Source organism: Heloderma suspectum, chromosome 4 (genome assembly GCF_057233095.1).
Source record: "Heloderma suspectum isolate Gila_16-S chromosome 4, 16-S_ref, whole genome shotgun sequence".
Lineage (NCBI taxonomy): Eukaryota > Metazoa > Chordata > Lepidosauria > Squamata > Helodermatidae > Heloderma > Heloderma suspectum.
This window is the reverse complement of record NC_139461.1, coordinates 85147057-85169969: the sequence shown is the minus strand read 5'-3', so window position 1 is coordinate 85169969 and position 22913 is coordinate 85147057. Positions and strand designations below refer to the sequence as shown.

Sequence of the window (22913 nt, the reverse complement as noted above, 5' to 3'; positions counted from 1 at the left end):
TACAGAAGCTCCATCCTCTGACCCTTTGAAGCATTTTGCAGACAATGGGTTGGATCCAGAGTTGCATTTACCAGAGTTCCATTCGCACTGGAGGAAAGGGTGGGGAGTTGGATCTTTGTCGATTCCTCCTTGCCCCATGCCTGAAAAACTGAACTGGAGATTTTTGGACCCTCCAGAGCAGCATGGGAAGCAATGTGGGGGGCTGCAGGGGATGAGGGACTTGACAAAGATCCCCTCCCCTCCTCCATTAGGGAGCCTCCACTGGATCTTAGTGCCGTTGGTGAATGGAAGGAGCTCTCGCATCCACAGAATGGCCAATCTGGATCCAACCCATTGATCATCAATTTTCAGATATCTCTGTAACTATGAGGACTAGAATTTTTTTAATGAAAGGTGAGATTTTCAGAATTCTGCCCAAGTTTTTGGGTTCCACACAAAGTACCAAATTCTGTTTCAAATTCTGTACATGTGACATCTCAGATGACTACTGACACCATTATTTCCTAAAAAAAATCATAATCTCTAGAAATTTAAAGCAAGTGAATCTGTGCAGGTTTTGTCTCTTTACTTATTTGTAATACTTGTTTCATGGTATCTTTCAAATGGCATAAGGACCTACACTTTTGTTTCCCAGTACCAAAACTAAAATTGATGCTAAAAGTGATGTTTGATTATGAAAGCAAACAAAATCATGCACAGTGGAAGTACTACTGTAATACAGATGTTGATGAGGTGGTTTGACAAGGAGATACACAATTGGGCAGAAAATTGTATGTGGGAAAGGCAAAAATTACAAGTGTATTCCTTGGGGTGAAGTCAAACTCCTGACAATTTGGCATGTGACATACTTCCCTATTGCTTTCTTGGTTCTTCCTTTAGCTTTTAAAAACATGTATTTGCAAATATTTTTGGATTTCATACTGACCTATCCAAGAGCTGCTTTGCCAAAGGGTTGTTTGTTGCGTTACTTTTGAGGATATGTTCACTCTCTATGAGTTCTGACTATAGGTGTAAATTTAATTTAAGATTTTTCAGTAAAATCATATCTCTGAGACCTGTGAATGATGCTAGATTTCTCTAGTGGGTATAGGTCTCCTTTAGATAGTTAGATATATTACAGATATTACAATGTGTTTGTATGTATCTTGAGATGCTGGTGTGATTTGGAAGTGTGCACCCATTTATTTCAAACGAAATATTAGGAGCAGCCTATGTTCTTATTCTTGAGGCAGTTAGCAGAGCACAGTCCCATGTTTCACTTGTTGGCCCTGTTCCCAGATGCATGACTCCCCTATAGCATACCCTTGGGAACTTACCACTTTTCCACTCCTGACAGCTGGAGTGTTCATTTCAAGCAGCTGTATTTAAAGGAACTCTCTGGAACACGTTACTCTAGGTCCGCCAAGCTGCCTTTCAGTCCCTGGGGCCTTTTATATCGACGTTTGCTAATCCATCCAGCAGTGGTCAGTTTTTTAAAGAAGAAGAATGTAAGAACACTGATGATCAGAGCTTTGCAGAAGAACATAGGTATGGACTGATGAAAATAAATTTATTAAAATGCACGTATTTTTTTAACCTACACTTGTTTGCAGGTTCTGCCATTCTTTATGAAGGAAACCTCATGTCCCAAGTTCTGAGGGGTGTTAGTAAAAATGTCCCTTAAAAAAACTTTTCTTAATAATTGGAAATGTTGGGCTAGGTTTGTGCCAAATTTCTATTTATCATGGAAGTGCATTAACAATTTTGTAAAGTAAGGGAGTGAGTCAGTGAAGCCCAAGTGTCCTTATGTAGATCATTGGCGGCTAATCTTTTTGGCAAGTGTGCCAGAAATTGAGACCAGTTTATTCTGCACTGCAGTGCATATGCTGCTCCCCATCCTTTGTCTGTGTTTCTGTTGTTGTTCCTGCCCAGGCATCCTACAAACCCCCACTCCTTTTCCCCTTTGTGACCCTCATGCTGCAGGTTGATCACCCATGATATAGCCACATACGTATTTATAACCACTTAATATTCACATTTATTTTCTTTCTCCAGCAATGAAAGAATTCTGGATACGGACGTACAAAGCCAGAAAGAGTTGCCTTTAGATGCTAATGGTAGTGCTTCTGCAGAGACTCTTGAAAATGACAAGGAAGAGAGTAGCTCCATATTGATTCATTTCCAAGCTGAGACAATGTTGCATTGCACTTTGTCTCCAGACTCATGTAAAGAAACTGCTGATGAAAATGCACAAAGTTTTGCTCACTGTCGCATAGCAGTGCTACCAGCACCTGCACTGGGTTCCCAGGTAAACTCCGTTTCAGAACAGGAACTATATAATTCATTCCATTTCTGGAGGACTCCACTTCCCAAGATAGATATTGATTTAGAGCTTCAGGAAACTGCAGGAATACTTGATTCAGAAACTCAGGAAGGAGAACAGGAAGTTATTGCATCAGCTTCTTCAAGCATTACCATGGCAACGAGGAAGGAGTTGGAAGAAATGATAGAAAATTTGGAGCCTCATATGGATGATCCAGATGTTAAAGGTATTAACATATTAAAGCATTTTTAGTTCCAGGTGTGGTTTGAATTAGATGTCCAGAAAAGAAAGGGAAACCAAATACCACTTGCTTTTTATTTCTCCCCTTCTTTTGTTAAATGAAACTGGGTCTTAAAATCCTATAGCGAAGTAAATTGCAGAATAGCTATGGTATCTTTTAGGGCCCAATTACCTGTGACATTCAATTGTCTTTGCACGTAACGTGTACATTTTTAGAAATTGCAAAGAGCATCAGCTGGGGCAATGCTTATGTATCTGGATTCCAGCAGGCATGGAGGGGAATTTAACCCTCTCATTCCCTGCTGCAGTCCTTGGGAAAATCATTCCTTTAAAGGTCCTGTTTGCATTGGGAGGAAATCCCCCATATAAGCCCCCTGCCACGTAGTTACTTGCATTTAAAAACTGCATGTTAAATACAAATGAACATTTAATGTTGCATCTGTCATCAATTGAAAGCCTTCACACAAGATTTTTCCAAAACTCTGCAGGCAACTTCATCAATGATTGCCATCTTGCTGCTTTTCTGTTGATTATGCATGACATAGAATCAGCTTTTATGTTGGACTGGTTGAATAGAGGGTATTATGTGTTACCTGAAAGAAGATTCAACTCCAGTGGATATCTATCAACAGATAGCCTTGATTTATGCAAATATACTGTGCATACTTAAACATACAAATTATAGGAATTATAGTTAACAAACCATCAATGCCTTTGAATAACTTTTGATCCTTGTGTCTCCACAAGCATTCATTTTAAAGGTTCTGTGGTATGTGGTAGTGGGCAGTGTGGTATAATTCATGATAATTTGGATAAATCTGTGATAATTTGTATACATTTGAACGTGGCTGTCCTCACATACTCTTCCTCTTACATACCTCTCTTCTTGGCAGTTTCCTCTATGAGGCTCTTGCATGTTCTTGGATATTGATGAATGGAATAACCTGGAATATCCTGGAAAACATTAACACCCATGAAATACACACATTTTGCTAGCAAGATTCATTACTATATTAAGGGTGTTGGTTGCAGTGTATTTCTTTATGAACTCTGCAGGAAACAGGCCAGCTGCCCTTCTCTCCATTCAAAATAAGGTTTATCTTGTCTGTTTCATAATATGTTGTCAGCCCTTCCAAATATGTCTTTTGAATCCTAGATTGCTCCCATTGCTAATTGTCCTAATTTACACATTTTAATCCATAGTTTCATTTAAACTTTAGCCATTTAGAATTTTGCTGCATTTAAACATGTCTTTAGTTTATTTTTTAAAAACGTGAGCAGTTCCTCTTGAAGTATTATAATAATTAATGATGTTGGATACCAAATAGTGGGCTTGGGCAGCTCATTATTAAGTGTGTGTTTTATCACCTCAGTTTAGCTTGTGTGAGTTTGAATATCAAATCTCAAAATTCGTCTTATGAGGAAGCTCCCTGCCTCTCTTTGTTATAGCAGGTTTGTTTTCTTGTGAAAATTGGGTTTTCAGTTGCAGACTGCTTACTACCCTGAGTAAAAACTGAATTTAGTTAATGCTGGGTAGCTTCTTACCATTCTGTTAGAACTCATCTCAAACATGTGATTTAGTGCTTAAAATGCTCCATAGGCAAATGTTCAGTGGAAGGCTTTTCAAAAATGCTTCAGTAGTGTCATCACATAGCAGCTTTCTCTGTTGTGAAGCAGGAAGGAAGCAGACGGAAAGGAAGTAAGGGCACTATAGGAAAGCAGGAAAGAGAAGTTGTCGATAAAAATAAAATTTTAAAAAACATGATGTACTATATAATTGCTTTTATTGTTAATTTAATGGATACATCATACATGCAGCTCATAAGTCAGCAAGACTTTCTTAGCTGTGCCTAGCAAAGCCCAATGCAATCAGCAATTAGTTCCCAGTTTCTGAGTTCTTCCAGTTGTATATTCAACACTGAACCTTTGTTTTGTCTTTTCAAAAGAAGATTCTATCCCCTTTGAATCTTTTGAAAAGCCCCCAAAACCTGGGCTGAACATAACCAACACAGTGACCCATGTCTCAATTGGCAAGTAGCCAGAAACTGTGGTTTTCTCAGTATGAATTCCTTCTTTCATCTCAGCTGGGTTTAACAATTTCTGATACAGCTCACTGTATATCTGGGGGAGAGCCATACAGTCAACTTTGTCTGTCTACTAACACTGAGAGGCTTTTTAGTCTGGGATGGGCAATTTGCTCAGTAGCAAGAATTGCATCAAACTACACAATGAGAGAAACCTCCAGAGCTAATCATATTTTGGAAGTATAAACAGAATTTGGAAGTATAAACAAACAATTTGCATATCATTGTCATAAATATAGCATGTCTTTAAATCAGCAGTGGGTGAACACTACCGTACTTACTCCGTGATTCTGATGTTTTGCTATAAAACTTTAAAGAAAGACTTTAGAAAGCCAATGAAATCTTGATACAGTGACCTAATTATGAGGACTAAAAACAAGTAAATGTGGGCTCCTTTTTAGGCTTCATTCTTGTTTCACATTTTCAATACTCTATGAGCGGTGAAAACTGGCTTGTTTGTTTTTTAAGTTTACAGATCCACCTTAGTTGGGACCACCTTAGATTTCACCATGGAAGAGAATTGTGGCTTCTCAGTGCTACTTTTATTGTACTTTATTTATTGTACATAAATGTAATTAAATGTAATAAACAACATAAAATGAATTAGAATTGAGAAGCAGCAATTCTCAAGGTGTTGTAGAGAATTGCATTTAATATTTACAGGCATGGGCTAGCTCAATAAAAGGTTGGACTTTTGAAACTACAATGTTAAAACAAGGCTAGAATAATACCTTGAATTCCTATGGCATAAGACATTTTTAGAAACTACAGGGTCAAAAAGAGGAGGGCACCAATAAAAGGTGACGAGATAGGATGGAAATGAAAGATCTTGTAAGGTAAGCTGGAGAGTACATGAAGAGAGGGTAAAACCCCTTGAAGGACCAAAAGACAAAAAGGGTTGCTGAGAGGAAGGAAGGCTTAATGGGAATTGATAGCAAACAGGGATGTAGATAAGGAGAAGCAAAGGGACAAGGCAAAACCCCTGAAATTAATAAGCCTCCTCTCTGAGCTTTGTTGGAATCAGATGATCCTGAGCAACTTTACATGTTTGCAGAAAGAACTAAAAGTATTCCCCTGGCATCCCCAAAGGTCTGCTTGTCCACATACCTATTTATTATCTCCTTTGAGGCTGGAAAACCTATCTGCTTGGCAGAATTTCCCCATATGCTCAGAAACCCTAGTGGAGTTGTAACTTGTGCTGTTATGCAGCTGTCATTCAACACATTAAAGGCTGCTTTCTATAAATTCAAAATAGCTTTCAAACAAAATAACGTTTAAACAAGATAAAATACGAATACCAATAAAATATATTTTAAAAAACAGTGTCTATACTCTCAAAATTCATTTAACGCAACTCTTAACAGCTAGCCAATCAAACCAAAAGCCAATCAGAATTGGTACGTGTTACAAACCCTTCTGGAGTGAACTAAATATTATTTTTATTTGTTATGTTTATATCCCACCTTTCCTCCAAGGAGCTCAATGTGACATACAAGTTTCTCCCCCTACCTCCATGTTATCCTTACAAGGACCTGTTGGGGGGTAGGATAGGGTGAGAGATAGTAACTGGGCCAAGGTCCCCCAATGAGCTCCGTAGCCATGAAACTGGGTCTGAAAAGATCACTCTGTAGCCTCAGGACAATCACTGGAAAGGGCCTGTTTTTGTCAGCTTAAAAGTTCTCATCCCCTGTATTGACAGAATATAAAGCAGGACTTGATTTACAGAATGCAGTTGGTGAGGGGGCTGATTATAGGGCGAGACCGTTCCTGTATCTGGCAAAGACAGTCTGCCTTCAGAGCATCTATGGAAAGTGCTACTAGATTACTGAAACATTTGTGCAATAGCTGTGGATAGAATGGTTTTCTGACATACTGTATATACTTCCTTTGATGCACAGCACAAGTGGAGGTGCTCTCTGCTGCCCTCCGGGCCTCAAGCCTGGACTCAGAGGAGGAGACTGCTGCAGGCGTCGGGAGGCCGGCGGATTGTCAGAATGAACGGAGCATCAAAGACCAGCTGAACTGTAACTTAAATCAGGATGATGCAGTGCCTTTAATCGGTGATGCTGTTGAGGTAAATACTTGACTGTTACGAATTTATCATGTAAGAGTGTGAAATCAGAGTTTAATGCCAGAGAAGAAATGATTTCATTTTTGTACTCGGTAGTCGTTCACTGCTGAGTAAACATGCATAGGGTGCTGCAGCTTGTGCCTGCATTGCAAGTTGTGTTTTTCTTTTCTACTGCAGGACATTGTAGAATCTGCTCTTCGCTATATTCATAATGATTCTGACTTGAGCACTAATAGTAGTTTCAGCCCTGAAGAAGAAAAAAAATCTAAAGTTCAGGTATTTTTAAGAGTTTTCTTCTCGTATTTCAGAACACTCCACTTTCATAGAAATTGATTTTACATGTAATTCACCACCAATCTCTAGTATCTATAAGCATAACTTTTATTTTGAAATTTATCTTGCTTACATTGTTCAAGTATAGTTTTTCCTTCTCCTCTTTAAAATACTGGACTTGGATATTTAAAATTACACCTAAAACCTTCTATCTTAGACTGTCTCCATGTGAGCATCTGAGTTGCAATTCTGAACTGTAGTTGGCCAAACAGTGGAGAGAACAAGAAATGGTTGTGCCATGTCAGACTGTGAGCACACCTTTTGCTTTCAGGACTATTGGCACTCAGAGGCAAATTAAAAAGATCGCGGCACATGCACTCAGCATGGTGGTAGTCAGTCCTGTTCCTCCCAGTTCCCTTTGCTCTCAGGACTTAGGGGAACAGTGTCAGGGTATCAGTCTCAGTGGGTTTGATGGGTGGATGAGCACACGGTTAAATTCTCAGCTGCTAGCTCCTCAGAAACAGATGCCCTGGGGTAGAAATGTATGGGTTATATCCAATGTATGGGTGATATCCAGTGGTATCATTCTGCCAGAGCAAAGCTCAGAAACCCTATTTTCATCCTTGTTCCAGTGTCAAATCCAGTCCTTTGATTCCACTTGTGCAAGGCATTCCGCAATTCCTTGTGACCTTATTAGGCTTCCTGTTCTTTGTGCTAGTTGTTCTGCTAGCAGTTGTGCAGCTGCTAGCAGAACAATGGCAACACTTTGCTGTTTGTATGATCCATGGAATGAGTTCAGAGTACCTGAAATGGGAGAGCTAGTGTTCTTATTGGTGCATTTAATCATTCCTAAATATAAGCGTTTTTCCTTCTAATCTAAATTGCATTTAAAATCAATCACGCAAGTCCCATGAGAATGGTGGAGATAAATGGAAGATATAGAAAATTTCACCCCAGTTCATTTCAAGGTACTGCTCAAGTCAGTATATTTGAGCCCTCTGCATTGGCTGGCATCATAATTTCATTTGGCTATGCAGCCATAAATGTAGGGCTTCTTCTTCTGTGAAAGAAGATGCCTTCAGGAAACTAAAATCTGCTCCAAAATACTGCATTGCATTCTTAGCACTTTTATTAATTATTTTTTTATAGTGAAGTAGTTTTCTCAGAACGTATTTTTGAATTCTGCTTTCCATTTTAGGACATTGTACCTCAGGCCTTGCTGGACCAGTATTTATCTATGACTGATCCTTCTCGAGCTCAGACTGTTGATACAGAGATTGCCAAGCATTGTGCCTATAGCCTTCCAGGTGTGGCACTTACTTTAGGTAGACAGAACTGGCACTGCCTGAAAGATACCTATGAGACTCTAGCCTCCGATATGCAGGTAATGCTTCAGCTCCTAAAAGAACCTGAATGTATATAGGTACTATCTGTAGTTGAATTGTTGGCTTTGGCTTCTCTAGTCTTCCAGCAATCAGCCTAAGGAGCCTAATAGATGTAATGGGAAAACAAAGATACTGGGCCGTTCCTTGTTACTATAGCACTTGGTATTCTTTCTGAGAATAGAGGTGCCTGAGAAGGAGGAGGAGTCACTGCTGGTGTCATAGCAAGTGAATTTGTGGATGCTTGTGTTACATTTCTCTTTCTGCTAGAGCAGAAACAGTAGAGCACCTGTTGCAATTTTACTTCAGTCTACTCAGATCAGCTATATAATAGATTTGCTGTAGGAACAGCTTACTGTGATGTAATACCTATAAAAACCACTCTTCCTGTTTAAATGCTGTGCAGTAAACAAACGCTAAATCCACTTAGCTAGTAAGAGAATTAAAAGCAAGGATTAGAAAAATGCTTTGTACTGTACTGACATTTATCACAAGAGTTTCCTATAGTTTTCATACAAGTCTAGACTTTACCAACAGTGCAGGATTAATCTTAATACTTTTAAAGTACCGGACAAAGAACCAAAACAGGTTTAAAATCCCAGTCCTGTGCTTCACTGTGCAGTGGTGAAGAGCCTTGGATTATGCTTTGGGCATCCAGCACTGGTGTGAGGGATACTTCATCTTTTGCTCTGATGCTGTGGTTTTTGGTGCTGCTTCCTCTACTGGTTTTGCAAAAGCTCCTGGGGAACAGGGAGAGGGAGACAGGGCATCTTTTGTTTTCCCCTATCCCCCCCCCCCCATTTTAGCATTATTTGTTTTAACAGGTTTTTCGCGTTGTCTTAAAATAAAATGCTGGACTAACTTGCTTTTATTTTGCTTTAATATTTATGCAAGAAAGCTAAGCCTAGACTTGAAAAGCATTCCATACAATTTACTAACTAAGGTGCCTTGTGGGTGAATGTGTGCTTCTCTCTTTCTCCCCCTCTCTCAGTGGAAAGTTCGAAGGACATTGGCTTTCTCTATACATGAACTTGCAGTCATCCTTGGAGACCAGCTTACAGCTGGTGATCTGGTTCCGGTCTTCAATGGTTTCTTAAAGGACCTTGATGAAGTCAGGATTGGTGTCCTTAAGCACTTGCATGATTTTCTGAAGGTACATTCTTTTCTTATGCATATGAAAATAAGTTTGCTTTCCTCTTCCCAGCATGGGTCTGTGATGTTAGAACATGAAATACATAAGTATCTAGTATTCTTTATAAAACAAAAGTAAAAATTCGTGGTTGTCATCTGTAATGAAATTGAGGATTTAATTTCTGCTGTGATTTACATTGCATATTGCTTTTCTGTCTTGTTCTAGGATATTTTGTGCAGATCTCAGAAGTCCTTTTTAGAATGTCCTCATTTTGATAAACATATTGTTCAGATTCTGTCAGTTGGTCTAGCAGTGTTTATAATCTGCTTGACTCTGACAATGTTCATGATTATTTTTTCCAGCTTCTGACAATGTCATAATTTTTCCAGCTTCTTCACCCTGATAAAAGGCGGGAATATCTTTACCAGCTTCAGGAATTCTTGGTCACAGATAACAGCAGGAACTGGCGTTTCCGAGCAGAGCTTGCTGAGTAAGTTTTAGTAGTAAATAAGTTGTTCATTACTTCTAAACCTTGCTATTTAATCTTATTTCAGCAAACCACCACATTGTAACTAGTGCTTCTTTTATCCTAACAACCACCCTGTGAGGGAGCTCCTAACATGTAATGACCCAAGGTCATCCAGCGAGCTTCGTGGCTGAGGAAAGAGTTGGGACTAGGAGAGTCTCTCTTCTAGTTCTAATCCCAGCACTCGAAACCACTACACCATGCTGGCTCTCAAGTTTGTAAGATGATTGACAAAGCAAAATGCCTAACAAAAGGAATGGGAAAGTTTCAGAGTCAATTTCAGGTTTTATAAAATAATACTTTGCTGCTAGCAAACATTCTAATTATGTAAACTTTAAACCAATGGAGAATGGTCACGGAGTCCTGGCCTGTTCTGTGGAGGCTGAGAGAGGGGAGGAAGCCAGCAGTCCCCAGGAACTGGCCAGCAGTCAGCCTGGCTACCCCTACTGCTGTGCATACTCTCAATATAGGGCTTCAAAAGTCAACACTACCACTTTGAATTATGTTCAGAAACTATCTGGTACCAGTGTAACACGGTCCCAATAACAAACGATGGGCAATTGTTGGGTTAACTCTGGGCTGTTTAAACCCTAAACAACCCAGAGTTTCGGGTTTGGATATCACAGTAACAACCTAGAAATGGAGCATTCCTGGGTTGTTGATTGGAGGAAGCGGCAAGCATGCCAGAGGCAGCTCGTTTGCTTGCTGCTGTGTAGCCACAGCTATGGGTTAAACAACCCACATTTAGCAACTACATGTGAAGTGGGAGACTGCATGCAGATGGTTTTCTATTCAGTGTTATGAAATTTTCCAAGGGGTGGTCACCATCTTCATGATTGCTTACTAGTTTTGGCCTTTTGTTCATTCTGTTCTTGTAGGCAGCTGATATTGCTTCTAGATCTCTATAGTGCCAGGGACATATACGATTACCTGCGACCTGTTGCTCTCAGCCTTTGTGCGGACAAGGTTTCCTCTGTTCGTTGGATTTCCTACAAGCTGGTATGGGCTAAAACATTGATATTAAAAAAATAAGATTTAATATAGTAACCATTTTATCAAGTAACCTGTGTATTGGGCCCTTTACATATTTTCTAGGTTAGTGAAATGGTAAAGAAGCTTTACAATGCTCCAACGCCAACATTTGTGGTCGACCTCATGAATGAATTGGTTGAAAGGTTCTGTAGGTGCCCCAAATGGTCTGGTCGACAAACATTCGTCTTTATTTGCCAGGTAAGAGTTTCATGAGTATTTTATTTTCTTATTTACTGCTAGTAGCCAGCAACTTTCTTGGCTCTTCTATTTTCAATGCTGGATTATTTCTGTGTTGTTGTTTTTTTAAAAAACCCAGTGTATGGTAATAGTTACAAAAGGAATGAGAGGTGTGAGGGGCTAATTGGATTTTATTATTCCTGTTACTGTGGCCCTTACACAAAGGTAAAGAGCTCTCAGAAGCTCACCATTGGCTAACTCTAATAATATTGATAATTCTTTTGCTCTAATTTAATGTGTTTCATTATTCATAAGGTAATTAGACTTGAAGCTTTCCTTGTTATTGGATAGCAGTATTAGAGACGAAAAGAAAGTGGTGGAAGGGGGCAGCACCAACCACAATAGGGCAAAAAAGAGGCAAAGCCTCAAAATGGTACTGGCATGCTTGCATGCATGCATGCATGCATGCGCATATATATATATATATATATATATATATATATATATTCCATACTATTTTGAGCTTTTGCCTCTTTTTCTTTCTTTTTCTGCTCAGCTGTATTAGTGGACAGGAATCTTTGTGGGTTATTCTTGGAATCAATATCGCTTTCTTTTCTGCTGAAATTTAAAATAATTTGCTTCATCTTCCTTTCAGACTATTATAGAAGATGACTGCCTGCCAATGGACCATTTTGCTGAACATCTACTGCCTCATTTACTGCACTTAGCCTCGGACAGAGTTCCAAATGTTAGAGTCCTACTTGCAAAAACCTTAAGGCAAACACTTTTAGAGAAAGGTTGGTGGTACTACAGGCTTTGAACCCTCTTGCTGCATTTCCTGTTCCACAGAAAATTGTCAGATCTCTGCACATTTCCTGTGTGTATGCTCTTGCAGTATGTTTGTTGTTAGCCAGTGAAAATAACTCCTATGTCATTATATTTTCCTCAAGCCCATCTTGTGACTCCTGAATCTTTTGCTTTGGACTAGACCTTAATGTGTGAAATACTTGTAACTAGGAGACTCTTAGACTTTCTTGGAGCCAGATTTGGGGGAGGGAGACATAGACCCGGTTTGTACGATTGGCAACACTAATTGTGGCTTAAATAAGCCACGGTGGGTTGGGGCACATACTCGCTACCATTATGAATATTCAAGCTGCAGTGCCAGTTGCTGCAGCTTATCGTGATGTGCACCAGGCAGGGAAGGTTGTTGCTGTGTGAAGCTACCCAGAACCCGTGGGCTGTAGCATTGTTCTGGGGTGGCTTGTTAACCTCAGCAACAAGCCACCCTGCCTGGGTTCACACATCACAATAAGAAATCAGATTTTACCTCCGCCTTGCACAAAAACTGCTGGGTCAAACTGTCTGAAATTTGGCCGGTGGGATCCCCTCAAGATGGGCTGACAGTTCCCCAAATGTCATGCACTTCTGTGCAACCAGTGAAAACTTATAGCTCTTTGCTTTGAGATTTTTTGTTGAAAAAATCAAATTTCACTTGCATCTAGCACAAAAATTACTGGGCCACGTTGTCTGAAATTTGGCGAGTGGACACTCCTCCATGGGAACCAAGAGTTCCCTGAATTTCATGTATATGTCATGAAAACTGAAAATGTTATGGCCGTTTTTGTTTTCCCATGCAAGTCAATGGGAAACTGTCAAAGACGAGTGATTCTGATACACGAATCTTGCTTTGGATTTGGATCTGAGTCGAAGCAGATGGGGTCCAGATCGGTCTGAAGCGAAGTGGGGCCGTTTTGGGAGGTCTGAATCGGCATCCAAAGTGAAGCGAGGAGTCCATGCACAGCCCTAGTATTTTCCCAGTCACTAGGTGTTCAGTTCCAGTTATAATGCAAGTTTACTCAATTTGTAGCTTGCCCCTGTCCTAAAGGTTTGGGCAGGTAACAATAAGAAACAAATATATACAAAACATATGTTATCCTGAATTGTGCATATATTAAAATGCCACCTTTATTCCATTATATCCTATACTGGGCCACCAAAAGCCAAGTGATGTAAAAGCAGTTATATTTGTTCAGGGAGAAGTTCCAGTTCTGGCACTTATGCGCTTCTCGAGGAAATGTATTGCAGTTTGAGGGGTACTCTTCACTTTAGGCATGGATGATGAGCTTAAGGGGCTACTCTTAGTCAATCTTAGGGGTGCAGAAGGCTTTTCATTTAATGCTGGGCCTGTTTAAGTTATAACCAGCACCTTGTATTGAGCCAGATCCTGTCGTATATGCTCCCAATATATCCAGCTGTTAATGATTTTTGCTAAACAATGATAGTAAGAATTTGATGTGGGGAGAAGTCTTTTTTTTTGTTTTTTAAAGCATCGTATTTGGAAATGAACGCGAAATAATTCATTTTCTGTGTCAGTGGAAAAACACTGAGTTCTATCCGATGGTAGCTGTATTGGCACAAGATTCCTCCTCCCAGTTTCAAGGTATTTCCCTCCTCCCAGTGGAGTTGTGTGTGACACAACCCACACTGTTCAGGAGCGTTGCTCAACCCTCTAGAGAGGGCTGGATGCGGGGAGGAGGGGGAAGAGAAAGATGGGTTGTGCAAGTCGCATTCTGCTTGCACAACCATTTGAATAACAACCATTTGACTCTGGTTAGCATTGGCTTGCTGTGTTGTTTGCATCTGATTTGGGGTTTGCATGCGGCATGTGACTTCTAATTGCAATGCTAGCTTTCCCCCCTTTTCATTCTCTTTCTCTTCACACAGAATATTTTCTAATGTGTGTCAATTCCCACCAAGAAGCAGTGGAACAGACAATCGTGGCTCTCCAAATGGATAACGACAACGACGTAAAATACTTTGCAAGCATCCACCCCGCCAGTACCAAAATTGCAGATGATGCCATGAGCACAGCCTCTTCAACTTACTAAAAGTAATCGGTGAATGTTACTATACTTTTAATAAAAAAACAAACATTACAAAATGCAGGCAATCCTCAAGTGCTCCTAAAACGGATGACTGAAAACTCTTTGTCATGGAGAGAATCTCTTGCCAGACTTAACTTCAGTGGGATGTTGTTTAAACCCGAGACCAAGAATTTAGTGAGTCAAGGAAAAAAAATAAACATTACCTGTTGAATCTTGGCTCTAGAAAAACTTTGCTCAGAGGATTGTATTTGCCACCGGAGCCTTAAATCTTCTGTCTTCCTGAATATGTGAAACTTGAATGGGCTGAGCATTTTCAGTGTAGAAGGGATGTGATTTCCAGAGACCGGCATTTGTTTTCTCCTGAGGAGTTCACTTAGCAAACTTTTTTCCCCTTAGGAACTGATAGCTGAAATTCTCATAAGCCTGTAAAGGTGGATTTGTACCAAGAAGCAAGAGACCCCTCCAGTATTAGCTATTAAAGTTTTTATCCTTGAAAAGACTTGTGTGCAGATGAGCACATCCTTAAGTGTGAATAGCTTTGATGTGTGTAAATGAGGGAAAAGTAGAGATTTGGTGTTTGTTTTCTCACCTTAAGGGCTCAGTGCTAACACTAAACCAGAATCTGATTTTAATCCTTAAACACAGCATATTGCTGTATCCATTAGCAGAAATCTACACTGAGTACCTGTGTCCTAATGTTTTTTTTTTCATGCTGGTCATGACCTGAAGGAAACCTATTAGCACATGTACTTCAAGTCAGGTATTTTTAACTCGATCATGATCGGCTCTGAGGTGCAACTTTTTCTTCATATACTGTACATATCTGTGACCACTCTTGGGAGTGCTGCAGTCTTTAATCATGCTATTTCAAACTGTTGTGATAAAATGTTCTCTCCTTGTCCAAATAAAAAAATTTATTAATAAGAGTGAATGCAATCTCCTTCTCTTAATACCATATAGAAGCTTGCAAATATGTAATGGTTTTGTCAAGTCTCTCCTTTTCCTGTTCTGATGTGTGTGCTTAAAATTCTGTGTTTAAACTAGCATGATGGTGTCAGTGCGTTTGTTAGTTCGTATTTTCCTAAAGATGAGAGGTGGATGTCCTGGCACAATTGGAGGAAATACTTGTACAAGCAGTGCTGAAAGCCCAATCCAGGAGTCATAATTTAAAAAAAAAAAAAAAAACTATTTTGTTCAGGAGTCATAATTAAAAGCCCAGTTTGTAGACTGGGCTTTTGACTCCTGGATATGCACAAGTATCTCTTCCTATTAAGATTGTGGCAGATGTGTGTATATACCTGAGCACAAAGAGATGTGATAGTTAACAAAGTGGCAGTTAAAATCACTGGATTAGAACTACTTCTAATGCCTTACTATGGATCCTTATACTGATCTGGCCTTCACGCTGTCTTGTTCCTTTTCAAAGAAGTTTGCTGGCCATCATCCTCACTTGTATGTGTGGTCTGTGTGTGCACGCATGCGCACATGGGTGAGCGCACACACAAAAATTCCTGAGAGGGGAATTTGAGAAGGGAGAAGTCCAGGCTACCACCTAGGCCTTAAGGAAGTGTATTCAACTTGTTTGAATTAAATTATTTTCCATAAATTTGGAAAGTCCTTCCTATGACTGATATAAAAAAATTGGCCTGGTTGAAATTACAGCACTTATGCTCTGGTATAGCAGAAAGGATGGTTTGTAAAGTACTTTGTAAAATGGTAACAGTGTAACATGGGATGTTCCAGTTCAAACACTGCTCCAAATTCCATTCAGTCTCCTGGTGTTCATGCTAGCCATGGTAATAGCTTGCTGTTTAGATCCCACAAGCCAGTTACACAACACCACATACAGTGTACCCCTGACCCCTACTACATTCCTTTGTCTTGTCTTTTTTGGTGTGTATAAAGCTGGTGCTTTTGCTGTGTTTGGGCACTTTAGCATTCTTTTGTTAACTGTAGGCTCCTTTACTTGATATACATTGGGCTGACTGGTTGTTTTGTATTTATGTCCTGCTCCTCCATGGGGTTTGCTGTGGTCTCCCACCCAAGGGACTAACTGGATCTATACTTGCTTAACTTCAGCAATGCTGCAGCATCAGACCACTCACTGCATCCCACATTGGTTTGTTGCTTAAAGACAAGCTTGATCTGTATACCCATTTCCAAGTTCATGCAGCATTTTTTTTTACATATATCTTGTTCCCACAAAAGACTTAGAATAAAATGTACAATGATTAATTTGCCCCATTCTCCATATGAATGTGTTTGACTAACCCTTGTCTTTTAACTTATTTCCCATCACCTACCTGGCATCTGCTGGAAAAGCACTGTATTTGATCATGTATGACCAAACTACTTGGTGCAGAAAAACAATCTGTCATTACATTTGCTGAATACTTTCTTTAGTAATCATGAAGTGCAGCAATGCTGCTCCAAACTGTTTGAAAATCTAATCCACTCGCGGTTTTACTGGTTTAGTGCCAGCTGTTTGCCAGGTGCTGTGCAGGAATAGACTTCAACATTTATACACAGCTTCCATCTTTTAACCTCATCCACCTGGGGCCTCTTGTGTGTGTCGCCTCTTTTAAAAACAATGGCCATAATGCATTCACCTTAACTTGAATCCTTAGAAACTTGATTTAAAGGCAATCAAGGAGTGGATGTCTAGACACAGGGATCTCCACAACAGATCTCTTGTCCTAACACTTAACGTATCGCTTTAGAATGCTATCTAGAGCAACCTAATACATCAAAGGATGCCTTGAGATAGAAGTCTTGTCAATGTTGTGACAAATAAACATATGCTCAAAAGATTTGGGGTGGGGCACTCCTATGGAAACTAGCACCTATTCTGTACCAGAACCTCCTGGTCTCTGAAGGCCTAGAATGCTGTCATCCTTCATTAGGGGAAGGGAAATCTTTTTAAGCAACACTGGTAAAGGAAGTATATGCTAAGGGATGGGGGGAGACACCGTAGGATGCAGCCCTCTCAGCATGTCTGAAAGAGCTTTCAAATTTCATTTCCAGCAATACGGGTATGTGCCGGACAGCAACTGGATCCCTCCAAATTATTGCTCCCCTTGCTCATTTCTGGTTCTATGGACTTTCACTAAAAGGAGTACCATAAGTAAGCACCAGGGGGGAATACCTTTTTACAACAGTGTCACTTTTCCTGAGGAGGAAGAATATATGCATATCTTTGTAGGGACATGAAACTTGGAGACTGAGGGAGCTCTATGCAGCTCCAAAGAACTCCTGGTCCACAAGAAGTGACTTGGAAGAGCATTCACTCCTCCTTCGTAGAGGCCTGTTTGATAGCTTAGAGTTCAGGGAAAACCAAATTCACTAAAAGGTAAAAGGGCCTACTCTAAGGAGGCTTCCCACTCGCTGCTTGGAGCAGCGAACAGCTGAAAGAATGCAGGAAAGGACAGAACACTCCAAGGACATGGGGGTGTCTTTTTTTCTTCGATACATGGCAGGCTCTCGTGCTGAGCAGTGGAGTGTAACCCAGTTGTTTGGAGTGGCACCACGGAACCTAGAGAGAAAATCTAGGCAACCCAACCACTCCTACCTCTCAAGATGCGATCAACCATTACAGTGAATGAGGATGTCTGGATGTGGGCCAAAGAAACTAGACTTACTTGGGGTGCTAGTATATTTGGTGTTTTCTGAAGTTAAATAAAACCATTTGCAGATGGATGTTGAATTTATTTACTTGATTAACATGGTCTTGACAAAATATAAGGTAACTGTCAGCAAGAGATTTGCTTGAACATTGATTATATAAAAGTTTGACAATCGAAATTAGTGTGAATTAAAAAAAAAGTTGAAATACTGCAAGAAAATATAAAAGGTATGTAACAGGCCAAGGAAAATGCTTTTACACACACATCCAACCGGTCTCCATGAATAATTCTCTTCCAAGATAAAAAAAAAAAAAATGCTGTTCTCTGTAACATATCTCAGTGTTATTTGCACAAAAATCAAATCATGGCCAATGATTCACAACAGTGCAATATGCAAAGAAAACAAATACATCAAAAAATAAATATGCAGACTAGAAACTAAATAAGCTACAAGCACCCGGTGGAGTTCCATTCAATATTATTGAGACGAGTTCAATTAAACTGGGTGTTTAAAAATGGTTGCCGCTGAAACACCAAAACTACACTAACACTTCAATGCTGGCAACAATAATCAAGCACAGGGCAGCTGAACCCTGATCTCCATCAATCCCTTGGGCCAGCTCTTTTAAGAACACTTGAATAGCTTGAACCTCTGTACACAGAAAGATACATCACCTACTTAAGGTAGACATCTTTCTGTGAGCAAGCCATATGGAACACCATTTTTCATCAGCCAGAAGTTTGCAGATATGCTCAACCACAGTATCACATTACCTTTTAGAAAGCATGATGAGCCACAACCCTTACTCTGAGCCTGGAAGTGGGGGCTTGGTCTACCAGTCGTACTATACTCCAAAGGTGCTCCAAGAACCTCAGACACACTGAATGACTGTAGGGGATGATCAACCATTTCCTTTCCAACTCTAAGCTTGAAAAATGGGTGAGCACTTATTTGTGTCATGCCACACTTCAACATCCTGAGCATCAGAGGCACAGTGCACCTACTGGAGCGTCACTGGAGCGCTCTCCCAAACTCAGTGCTACTCAAGCATATTCATGATGGCAGCTGGGGTGGATGGCATCCAGCCTAGCTTCATGCTTGGGACAGAGGCTGGAGCTCTTTTGGGTTGTACTGTACTTTAAGTGCTGTCAGCACTGTGAAAGAACAGTGCAACAAAAATAAGCTCTGACCCTTTCCCAAACTTGGAGCCCCTGTACAGTCTTATGTCTACAAATTTTTGGCTGGCTATCACCAAAGCATTATCCACACAAGTTTATCTATTATAGGAGTCAACTTTGAAAAAAAAAGAGAAGAAATGAAGTTTAGTCTGCATTAAGAGGCTGTTTCCTATACATGGTGCTTGTATTCCCACTGCTAAGTAATTTGACATTCCCCTGTGAATCAATCCGATAATTAAGTGCATTGCCAAGGTTCAACAGCTCCTAGTGGACAACTTTCATTTACAGGGATAGGCTTATTAATTTTTAATTTTACATGTACTTTCATACAGTTTTTAAAACATGTCGCATAAGAAAGTGAAAGTGTTAAATAACGAATGTCTTGCACTTGTTCCACCTGCTCAGGACAAATCTACTTTATAAAGCTCCTCTGTTACCAAAAGGCACAAGCAAAAGTGAGTAAAAGCAGAAATTACAATGAATGTGAGCAAAGTAATTCACAAAGCAAGTAGCATATGGCAATGAGTTGGATCTCGCAATTATCAGCCAAGAGCCAGTTCACACAGGTTGTTTTATCTACATGAGAAAAGCATGACCACTATGGATCATAGTTGCATTCATATCTGTTTTGCTGCTGCCAGTTGTGACTCCCCAACATGTCTGCACACAGCAAAATAGACACAAGCACGATCTGCATGTGACACACACGTATGTGCTGCCTTGTAAATAAATCCATAGAAGTTACTGAACTGGTAAGAGGCCAGTAGCTCACATTCCCATCTGGCTGAAGAGGAAGCCCCCTTCTCCGTGGCCAGCATGAAACTGCAGGCTACTACCCTATTGGCAGGCGGGGGGTGGGGGGGATGCCTTCCGTGAAGTGGAGAAGGGAAGGAGCAATCTGTCCCTCTTCTGTTGGCCCGCTTGGTTTCCATGCTGGCTGCGGAGAAAGGGGCCTTTCATTCTGCACAGCTAGCATGGAAATGAAGTGGACCGGCACTGGATGGACAAAGTAATCCATCCCTCCTGCCCCGCCTGCTCACTTGCCTGCACGGAATTCCTAGTTACCAACGACTACCAGTTGCTAAATGTCTGGCTTGGTATGTGTTTTTTCCAACACCTGTCTAGCGAGTGTCATGTGTGAAGCAGCCCATGGGGAGATACTCTCATGCATTATTTCCAAGACTGCTGCAGAGTGAGTAACTAGGTGCTTTAAAATAAACCTCCACTGAATCACTGAAGGTCACCTGAAGCCAATGTCTGACACGGCCAAGGACCTGCTCTGCTGCACCCTCCTGCCCATGTCCTTCCAAGTAACCTGAGCCTGATAGGCAGAAGCCACAAGTAGGAAGGAGACAAAATGTCTCCAGGGTGTAAAAGACAAAATATTTACAGAATATACATGCCTCAGATTTACAGTAAGTTGCACGGTCCTGGCTTTGCCCAGGAGAGCTCCTGAATATCTCAGGAATCCAATTAAATTGGAGTTTCCTTTCTGTCCTTGCTTGGTGATGGCTTCACTGGCTCCTTGATTGCTTTTGGCTGCTCTTTTGCTGGTCTTGTCTCCGAGACAACTTCTCTTGGCAGTGGCTGCGATGTGCCTCCCCATTTTTCCAGCTCCTCTTCTTCCTGCACCTGCTGCTCCGATTTGGCTCGCTGCATCTGCAACAGCCGAAGCTGCACTCGCAGTTCAATGATGGCCTCACGCTCCTCATGAATCGCCTGGTTCAGATGGTTGTTCTTAATCTTTATGCAGCACAAGGGGGGGAAAGGGTCACTTCAGTTACACGCAAACAGCTACTCATGCGGCTAAGGAATCATTAATAGGGTATCACTCAATGCAGCTTCTCCTTGGAAGGGAAACAAGTACATTCATGCAAGATGTGAGAGTAAAATATTAGAATGAGGCACATGGAAAATCCAGCCCTAGGAGGAACTGGAATTTATGACAACCACAGAATAAGCAGCAACACAAAACACTCCTAACCCCCCCCCCCGGCAGGGGAGGCTGGTGGCTCCAACATCAGTGGGGTGGTGAATCTGCTCCAGGCACCAGTGAGAACGCCCAGTGCTTCGCAGAGCCACCAGCTGCCACTGCCCCCCTCCCCACTCTCTCCTGCTTGCTGGAAAATTATGTTTTAATATTTCTAAAATGGTTTGTTTATTCAGGGGTTTTTACACTTATTCCGAAGTTCTGTGCCTCTGTAAAATATTTAAAAAACTAAGGTGATGTGGTGCAGAGTATGAAGTGGAAGTCTGCAGTTCAAAACTTGGCCTGGCCACTATCTCACGAGCAGTGCAACCCTATACCTACCTCCCACTGAGTTCTATGGGGCTTATTCCCAGGAAGGCGAATACAGGATTGCAGACTACGTGGACTTTGTTACGCCATTCTCGCTCTGCCTCACCCTTCCAGCTGCAATACAGGGGTAATAATACTGAACTAACTTTCAGATTGTTATAAGGATGGCTGAGATAGTGTTATGACGCTGAACCCTCTTAAAGGGCTACGCAGAAGGCTCTTTGGGCATCAAACATTTTTGTCGAAATGTCAATTTCAAGGAGTTGAATTCCTCTAATTTTATTTTTGGTAAGCTCTTCAAGTAGGTCAGTTTCTGTGCGACTGTTAATCTAATCTGCTCTACTGTATTGATGCTTACACCAGAATTAGGTGTGCTCAGTCTCATTTGGAGGGCAGATTAGCTTTGCATGCCTTAAAGCTTGGTCACCATTAATAAAAAAAACTAGCTGCTATTCACATGGCTGAGGTTTTGGAAATGTATTGTCCTAACCAACGACATAAGTGCCCCCCGTAAGTCCTCTCTCATTCAGGCAGTTGCCTGTGGCCTACATGGATATTTGAAGGGCCAATGGGGCCAGCTCCATGGCACAATCCCAATCCACTCTTCCTACTGGTCTCCAGGCACTTGGGAGACCAGTGGGAATGCTGGATTAACGACTGAAGAAACAATGCAAGCTGCATGTTTCCACTGGAAGAGGAAGCCTCTACCTCGGCTCAATCCTCTATCTATTGCATCCAGTCAGAGTCCCTACCCCATCTCATGAGATCATGAAACTTCCTTTCCAGCACTTGGAAGACCAGCAGGGGAGGTGCATTATGTATCGGGGAGAAGGCAAGCTTTCAGAACGGGAGGGAGATGCACTTCAACGCCTCACCTGCCACCACCAGCAGCCATTCCAGCAGACTGTATTGAGGGAGATGAGAGAGGAAGCATGGCCATTCCACTAACCCTACTGGAAGACTTATATTTTTCTCCTCTTCCCTCCTCATCCTTTTTCTTTATGTGTCATGTCTTTTTAGATTGTAAGCCTGTAGGCAGGGACTGTCTTGTTTTACTGATTATATATAAGCCACTCTGGAAACCTTTTTGGCTGAGGAGCAGGATGCAAATACTTTAAATATCAATCCATCAGCTTCTTGCCCAGGGAACCCACAAAAACCTGGAGCTGACCATCCTTCCTCGATGGGAGGAAAGGATCAGGGTTGGCAAGGTATTTGCCAGTGCAGTTTTTATTACTGGGGGGGCAGGGGGGACAGCTTTTCTACACTGTAGGAAACAGCTTAGTCCTAACTTAAGACAGGAACATCTTCAGGGTTTTCTTAATTACAGCTCTTTCATTGCATGGGAGACTGGAGTCTACTGCACAGAGTTCAATGGTAGTCTCATTTTCAAAGTGTGTTTATCAAAGGCAGAAGAAAGTTCAGAAACATAGTTATGGTTCTGAAATAAAAAGGTAAACTTTGTGGGCAATATCAGTACAAGAGCCAGTGCTGACTGCTGCGACTGGGGTTGTATGTGGAACATCTCTGTTCAAGTGCCAACAACCATGGACTCACTGTGGGGCATAAGGCTAGTCTCTCTCCATTTATAAAATGTCTGTGCAAGGGCAAAAACAATAAAGACTGTTTAAATACCACACACTTAATCTGCCACATATACATGGTGCATATAGTACTATATAATAATTCAGTGCTTAAATTGTAA

At 41.0% G+C, this 22913-nt stretch overlaps 2 protein-coding genes across 8 annotated transcripts in view; one reads left to right on the top strand and one right to left on the bottom strand.

Moving 5' to 3' along the window:
• The window catches only part of PPP4R1 (protein phosphatase 4 regulatory subunit 1), a 45986-nt gene extending 28560 nt beyond the window's left edge, over nt 1–17426 (top strand). For 3 of the 6 annotated variants that reach the window (XM_084849846.1, XM_084849847.1, XM_084849845.1), the window contains exons 10-20: nt 1397–1527; nt 2035–2528; nt 6525–6700; nt 6875–6973; nt 8169–8354; nt 9344–9505; nt 9874–9974; nt 10889–11009; nt 11106–11240; nt 11875–12016; nt 13947–15308. In XM_084849846.1, coding sequence (XP_084705972.1) covers nt 1397–1527; nt 2035–2528; nt 6525–6700; nt 6875–6973; nt 8169–8354; nt 9344–9505; nt 9874–9974; nt 10889–11009; nt 11106–11240; nt 11875–12016; nt 13947–14110 — 1911 coding nt within the window. In that variant the 3' untranslated portion in view covers nt 14111–15308. Of the gene's footprint in view, nt 1–1396; nt 1528–2034; nt 2529–6524; nt 6701–6874; nt 6974–8168; nt 8355–9343; nt 9506–9873; nt 9975–10888; nt 11010–11105; nt 11241–11874; nt 12017–13549; nt 13672–13946 lie in introns of those variants that run through there. The other 3 variants (XR_014790151.1, XM_084849844.1, XM_084849848.1) reach the window with 3 other exon arrangements.
• A 368-nt stretch (nt 17427–17794) lies between these two features.
• The window catches only part of RALBP1 (ralA binding protein 1), a 34792-nt gene continuing 29673 nt past the window's right edge, over nt 17795–22913 (bottom strand). For both annotated transcript variants that reach the window (XM_084849851.1, XM_084849850.1), the window contains one exon: nt 17795–20652. In XM_084849851.1, the coding sequence (XP_084705977.1) occupies nt 20383–20652 (270 nt within the window). In that variant the 3' untranslated portion in view covers nt 17795–20382. The remainder of the gene's footprint in view (nt 20653–22913) is intronic.